Source organism: Pseudomyrmex gracilis, unplaced genomic scaffold (assembly GCF_002006095.1).
Source record: "Pseudomyrmex gracilis isolate BER0280 unplaced genomic scaffold, ASM200609v1 scaffold_412, whole genome shotgun sequence".
Taxonomy (NCBI): Eukaryota; Metazoa; Arthropoda; class Insecta; order Hymenoptera; family Formicidae; genus Pseudomyrmex; species Pseudomyrmex gracilis.
In genome coordinates, this window is record NW_018020996.1 from 84,332 (window position 1) to 91,452 (window position 7,121).

The 7,121-nt window shown below is 34.5% G+C and overlaps 1 protein-coding gene across 5 annotated transcripts; it reads right to left on the reverse strand.

Annotated features, from left to right (window-relative positions):
* Nucleotides 1-604: 604 nt before the first annotated feature.
* Nucleotides 605-6,388, reverse strand: LOC109860561 (ADP-ribosylation factor 6). Of its 5 annotated transcripts, none has more exons than XM_020439732.1 (5): nucleotides 6,158-6,388; nucleotides 4,102-4,213; nucleotides 3,902-4,005; nucleotides 3,567-3,765; nucleotides 605-3,240 (listed from the first exon to the last, which is right to left on the reverse strand). In XM_020439732.1, the coding sequence occupies exons 2-5, from the start codon at nucleotides 4,181-4,183 to the stop codon at nucleotides 3,098-3,100; spliced, it is 528 nt and encodes a 175-aa protein (XP_020295321.1). In that variant the 5' UTR covers nucleotides 4,184-4,213; nucleotides 6,158-6,388; the 3' UTR covers nucleotides 605-3,097. The 5 variants fall into 5 exon arrangements, with proteins under 5 accessions (XP_020295321.1, XP_020295323.1, XP_020295325.1 ...); XM_020439734.1 differs by lacking the exon at nucleotides 6,158-6,388 and adding an exon at nucleotides 5,306-6,086; XM_020439736.1 differs by lacking the exon at nucleotides 6,158-6,388 and adding an exon at nucleotides 4,812-5,209.
* Nucleotides 6,389-7,121: the final 733 nt, after the last annotated feature.

A 7,121-nucleotide genomic window follows, 5' to 3' on the forward strand; every position in this document is an offset into this window, starting at 1 on the left:
AAAAAAAAAAAAAAAAAAGAGAAACTGCAAAAACATGTGCATTATTACAAATGCTTACGATAGAAAAAAAATCAATTGTAAACAGAATTTTTACAGAGAGAGATTACATATATCACAATTTAGAATATTGTTGCAACTTCATATTTATCGGGACTTTTTTTTTGTTATTGATTTATTGTTTTGAACTTCGGACATAAATTGTATTAAATCACACTATTAAATATACAGAATATAGGTATCACGCATAAAGTGTCACAAGTTTATCTGAAACTATTAAAGATAGCGAGAAAATTTTTTTTTCTCCAAATTTGTTCTTTATCTCGATATCTTTAATGAGATTCATTACAAAGGAGATTCTTGTTACACTGTATGTGTAAAAATTAGTTAAAAACTTACAATAAAACTTTTCGCTAATGATGTAAAAACTTCTTGTTCAGGTTCAGGCTTTGGACTGAGATATTAATAAGCGACTACTCTATGGTTCTCTCAATTATCTCTGGTTTATTGTTATAAATGTTGTAAAGTAATATAGCTTATCTGACAAAAATAAACACGTATCTTCGTCGTATATAAAAAAAAGTTTGGCATTTTATACTTCTCTTAGAACTTACACGACTTAAAAAAAAAAAAAAAAAAAAAGAGCTCTTTATCCAAATTCGAGTGGAGTGTGTGATCTTCTGTATTAATTCTTGTGAAATCTCTCTTCATTTTTTTTTTGTTTTTTGTTTTTCTTATCGCGTACAATCCGTTAATTTGGTGTATATTCCGTTTTTTTTTTTATAGTATGTTAGCGAATATACGAAATACATAAAAACACTCGACGCAAAAAACAGTACATTTAGAATTATATCAAACATATTTTTTTATATACACATAAAATTTTGTCAATCAACATCATAACATTTACATTTTAATAAATGAGAAAATGGCTCTGTGATATATATAAAAGCCGACGGTAAAACGTAACAAATGTATATCATATTTGCATTTAAAAGAATATATATATATATATATATATTTTTTTTTTATATAGTTAGTATACAATAATCGCTATTTGGAAACATTTGTTAAAAATGCAGAGATTACGATGATGATGATGATGATGATGAGGTTGGTACATAAACAAACGCGTAGCCATAGAGCGTGTTATTAAATTGTAGCTACTATGTTCTAAAAAAAATTAGCTCGGTACTTCCAAAGCCTGATTATAAATTTTTTTTACACAGACAGTGCGCGCTCATAATTTCACATCTCATGTATTTCTTAAAAATGACATACTTATATATTAATGGTACGGATGCTGAGAAGAAGTCGTATGTGTGTGTGTATGTATATGAGAACTTACAACATCTAGAAAAATCTCTGTGTGTGTTAAATCGATTTGTAGATTATTATTTTTAACTATATAAAACATTCCTCCAACAACTTAACGCGCTAGTTTGGAATGTTTGGAAACAAGATTGTGTCATCATGTTCGTAAACAGATGTATATATTCATCATTATTATTCACTCTCGCAACTCAATCTGACAATTAATACAAATATTTTGAACACTTGTAAAACGTTACCTATGAACCATGTTTTTTTTTCTTTTTTTTTTATAAACTTCGAAATATATGCTTCGCTAAATCTTACGTTACGCAATGGGGGGGGGGGGGATTATGCTATTATGAGAAATGAAATAATCACGGAAACACTTATCCGTTAAAATGCCGTTTTTAGATTTATGGTCTCGATCGTTAACGACCTAATACTAATATGCTTTTATTATCCAATACTCTCACTTAAATGGTAAAAAATATTGGCAGATTCAATGCTGTTACGCTCTTTGTAACATTGTTCTATTTGTCTTTTTTTGTTTGTTTGTTTGTTGTTTTAGTTTTCGTGATTTTTGAGCTCAACAATCGGCTACACAAATTCAAAACTCTTGTGTCGCGTTGCTCTTTCTATTATAAATTCTGCAGCTTGTGCGTAATTGAGGAGAACTCCGGCACGTTGGATTTTCATTGCATTTCGATTAAAAAATATTGTTTTTAAAAAAATGCACACGTGTGAGGGAGACGAACGAAACGGACAACGGGAATAATCCGTAAAAAAATAAATTGTTCATCGAGTTGGAAGACGATGGTTGGTACTTAACTCAATAAACGGATTACTTTTGATACAAAAATATAAGTAAATAAGAATTATGTGATCTTCTAACAAAAATAATCTCGCTGTACAGAGCCTCAATGTAGGTGCTTGTAAATTCGCTCATTACCTATTATATCGCGTTTTTAGAGAATACTATATAAAAAAAAAAAACACAATTAAATAGCATTCTAGGGAGACAACAAGATTATTGCGAACTTAAAAAAAATTTAAACTATGATTTGTTAAAAATGTGAGGTACTTTTTTTCTCGCTCGACAAACGCAATCTATCTCTTATCTCAAATAACAAATTGGATCAGACACCGAGTAAAGTCCTGCGCAAATGAGAGAGGTATAAAAAAAAATTATGCTAATTCTTTTTATGTTGCGTGTGAATCCGTGAGTTAATATCATCAACCAGGGTAAATATTTGTCTTTCTTTCTTTCTTTTTTTTTTTTTTTTTGTAAACTTGTACAACTCATCCGTTTCGCAAAGTCGCGTGAAATATTTTACATATATATAGAGAGAGTGATGTTGTTTGAACCTGTTGTTTGTGTAATTCTATAGTTCAATAGTTTACTTCCACATGAAATAGGATAAATAAGCTAAATAACAAAAGTCACATTCCTTGGTACCTCGTTTACATAATAATAAATTACTATTCGTCTAGTATCGCGATATTATTATTGGAACACACCGTTAACAGTTTGTCTTTATATTGTTTCTTTCTGTATTTTCTTTTTTTTGTTTTCTCTTTTGCACCCGCAACAACTTTTGCCAGTGTAAAAGACCACGTCATATCATACCACTGTCATCTGTTGTTGTTGTTGTTGTTGTTGTTGTTTGTCTTATAACAGAGCCTCCGCATGATAAATTAAAATGAAAAAATACAAAGCAAATGTGTGTGTGTGTATTCTCCGTAATATATAATATATATAGCTAGTTTGTGAAAAATAAATATTTGCTCATAATTTATGATTACTGGTTAACCACGTAAGGCCCTCGTAAAGCCCGTCTCCCGTTGTGGCACATGATGGCTGAACGTACCAATTTCTATCTCGTATCCTAGTTAATCCCAATTTCTCTTGTATTTCGTGCGGTTTCATTGCTGAGGGAAATAAGCGTAAACAAATAAATTGTGAATAAAAATTTATATAAATCTATCGCTAATGGGTTCTCTATTACACATTTGGTGTACGTATTAACCCTTAGCGCTCCGCACGTTTTTGTACCACTGCCTGCCAGCAACTCCGGCACGTTTATTTTACACATATGCACTTTCTTTTTGTAAATAACAATTTTGTAAATAACAATTGCCAACACCGACGCTAAAAACATTTGGCTCCGCAGAGGAGCCTACGGAGCACTGAGGGTTAAATATCTGCTAAATCAAAATATAAAATTTATTGCCTATCTATATTGCGTTCTACTTACCATCAGGAAGATCTTGTTTATTAGCAAAAATTAAGATTATCGCATCACGCATTTCTCTATCATTTATGATTCGATGGAGTTCTTGGCGAGCTTCGTCAATTCTATCTCGATCCGCGCAATCTACTACAAAAATAAGTCCTTGCGTCCCTGTGTAATAATGACGCCATAACGGACGTATTTTATCTTGACCACCTACGTCCTAAATATAACGACACGTTGTTTAACCAAATATGCAAACACGCGATCAAATAAATCAATTAATAAATCTCTTTTTGTGGAAAATCTTCGTGTACGTGTTCCGAAGAAAACACACGCAGCAACAGTGCAAGACTTACCCATACATTAAATTTAACATTCTTATAGGTAACTGTTTCTACATTGAATCCTACAGTTGGTATGGTTGTCACAGACTGTCCTAGTTTAAGTTTATACAATATTGCTGGTATAATTTTATTAAGGAAATGAGAGAAAAATTTAGAAAAAAAAAAAAGAGATCTGTAGAAGTTGCGGCGTCAGGTTCACAATAAAAGGATACTAGTTTTTCCAGCTGCGTCCAATCCTAACATGAGAATACGCATCTCCTTGTTGCCAAAAATCTTTGACAACAACTTGCCCATTTTGCCAGCTGAGTTCTAGACATTCGGCACCTAAACAATATATATATATATATATAATATTAAATAAATTCCAGTAATAAATACAAACCTATTCGCACAAATTCAAATCAGAAATATATGGACCGTTTATTTTGAAAGTGGTTTAAGTCCATTTTCTTTCGTAAACTAGTTATACATAAAAAATTTACATTAAATTAAGCGTGAATTACGTGATATCTCATTTTTTTCAAAAATGGACTCACACCACTTTCAAAATAAACGGTCCATATATATATATATATATATGACAATATTTGTGACAGACTGTTAATTATTCTTCTATTAATTATACACCAGCGCAACAAACATAAATTTATATCTCAACAAACCATGTGTCATATGTCATTAAATTTCTGTAGTTTATCGCAGAATCGAGCGGAAACTCAATGACAACCAGTTTGTTGTTAAAAAAAAAAAAAAAAAAAAATGCTCTCGTCGATCCCGTCAACGAAGCTTTGCGGAAGTCGCGTTGGGGTTCTTTTTAAAACACACATTTAAATCCTCTAAGTCTCGTCACCGCACTGTGTCAAAGAGGATTTTGTCGAACCCGCGACATCGATCGACGATTTTACCTCGACGTTTAACGGACCTTCGCTACGAGTTTCTCATCGTGACACCGTGGAGGTGGAGAGGTACAGGCGTAGTCGCGGGATCTCTCGGAGATAAACACAGACGATAGAGAGGCAGCGGTTAAAATAATTTCTTCTAACCTAAGTTCGAACGAGCATTGTCACACGCGCACAAGGGTGTAGTCCTTTTGCAACGCGCTGTCTCTCAGTTGTGCACTTCCTGTGTTGTATTTCAAACACACAGTTACAGGTAAGAGAAAACAAATACACAGGTAATAGACAAAACAGGTCTGTTCGGTTTGTTGCTTGCATTCCTCGCTTATCTTCTTCGAGTTTAGGAATTCCACCGACGAAAATTGTACACAGCAATTATACGGTTTTTTTTTTTTTTTTTGACAATTTAAAAAATTTAAAAAATATTTTTATCCGCAAAGCCAAGCGCGAACGAACGTTTTTTTTGGGATAAAATAAATCGTTCGAATTGTTTCAATTCATTTTTTTTTATTCAACATACCTACGTTTGAATTTCAACGTCGGCAACACGGTTGCTCGTCTATTTTTTTTCTCCGTCTTTTAAAACGCGAACGGATATCGCGTATCCGCGACACGGACAACAACCCAGAGATAATAAACCTGTTTCGTCAAAAATTACTCCCGAGACAGAGAGACAGAGAGAGAGAGAGAGAGAAACAACGTGTGTGTAAACAACGCGTGGCACTCAATTAAACGTTAACTTATTACACAAAAAATTCCGCGCTGTATATTTTTTTTCAACACGAGCGAGATGCAAACACACAAGTGCAGAAGGTGCAATCGAAACGAGCGAACAGAAAAAAAAATCATTGTGTAACATCGCGCCGCGCGAAATTCCTCTCGCGCGGGGGAAAAAGGCGTGTTCCCGCGTGTGGGCGACAGGACACTCACGGGGACGAACACACTCACGTCAAGCTGCACCTAATTCGGAGATTTATTATCGAGTATATCTCTGATGTGCGTGTCCCTCGAACGTCCTCCTAAATAATAAACATTCGTAAAAAAAAAAAGATAAGGAAAAAGAAGATTCTCGCGTGGAAAAACTGTCACTGAGACTCGTGTCGCGTGACTTTACTAAGGGACGACGACGCCAATCGCGCGTTGACTTAACGTTCGATTTGTTTGTTTCGCCGACGGTGGTGAGTAAAAACGTGAAATAACGTTCTCCGAATCCGGCGCGGTTCGATCGCTGCCGTGGATTCGAGCGACGGTGGTGGCGGAAAACGAACGTGTGTGTGTGTGTGTGCGAATGTACTTAAATTATTTCATAGAACGGACGTGGTGGTGAGGAAAAAAACGAAGAAAGTGCGGTGAGCACGCAGCGAGAACTCACCGAAAGACATCTACGGAGCGGACGAGCGAGTTTTTGACCGTTGACGATACTTGGCGGACACATCACAACACTGCACATAGTTCTCTCTCTCTCTCTCTCTCTGTCTTTTCTCAAAGTCGTACTAGTGGTACCGCCTGTACATCTTGCGCGAGAAACGATTTTTATTTCACATCCGTCGCTCGACGCGGCGACGTATCATCGTGTCTCCTTGCCACGGGGGCGCGCGACACACGCGTGCAAACCATAGACTTATATAATAGACGGAACATTCGTGGCTTTAAGCCTATGTCACACTACGGATTGGGATTGAGATTGGATTGAAATTTTTGACCAATCAGAAGAAAGGAAATTAATCCTAAGTTTAATGATCTTAGCTCTGATTGGAGCAAATTGCGATCCAATCTCAATCCAAATCCGTAGTGTGACACAGGCTTAAGAGGAGCTGAAGTTTTGTTAAGAGGGTACTGGATACCGACTATAGAGACCTGTAAATCGACGTTTTAATATTTCGTTTTGTGCCGTATTTACTGCATCAAATCCAAAATGCTTCTACAGAAATAAGTAAATTATGCTAAGAGTTTGCTGTTGTTCTTTGGAATGTCAAACATCAGCATAAATTTTTTCTTACACAGTTTTCTTCTATAACCTCACCATATATTCATGTATATAAAATTATTTCTAAGCTTATGTACGTATTTACACTGAACTACAGCAATACGTACGACACAAAACAATCTAATGAAACACTCAGAATACGATTTGGTTGTCTAATTGATGCACAAAAAGTAATATTGTGATGATGTGTATTTGATACCATATACTATCGTTATGAATGAAAAACAAGTTCAAAAAAGTATTATATACCCATTTTCAAAAGCTTTATATAGTTTTGTATATTTATTTGCTTCTGTAGAAGCGCTTTTAATGTTGTGCAGTAAATAAAATTAAAAAATAAAGAAATTTA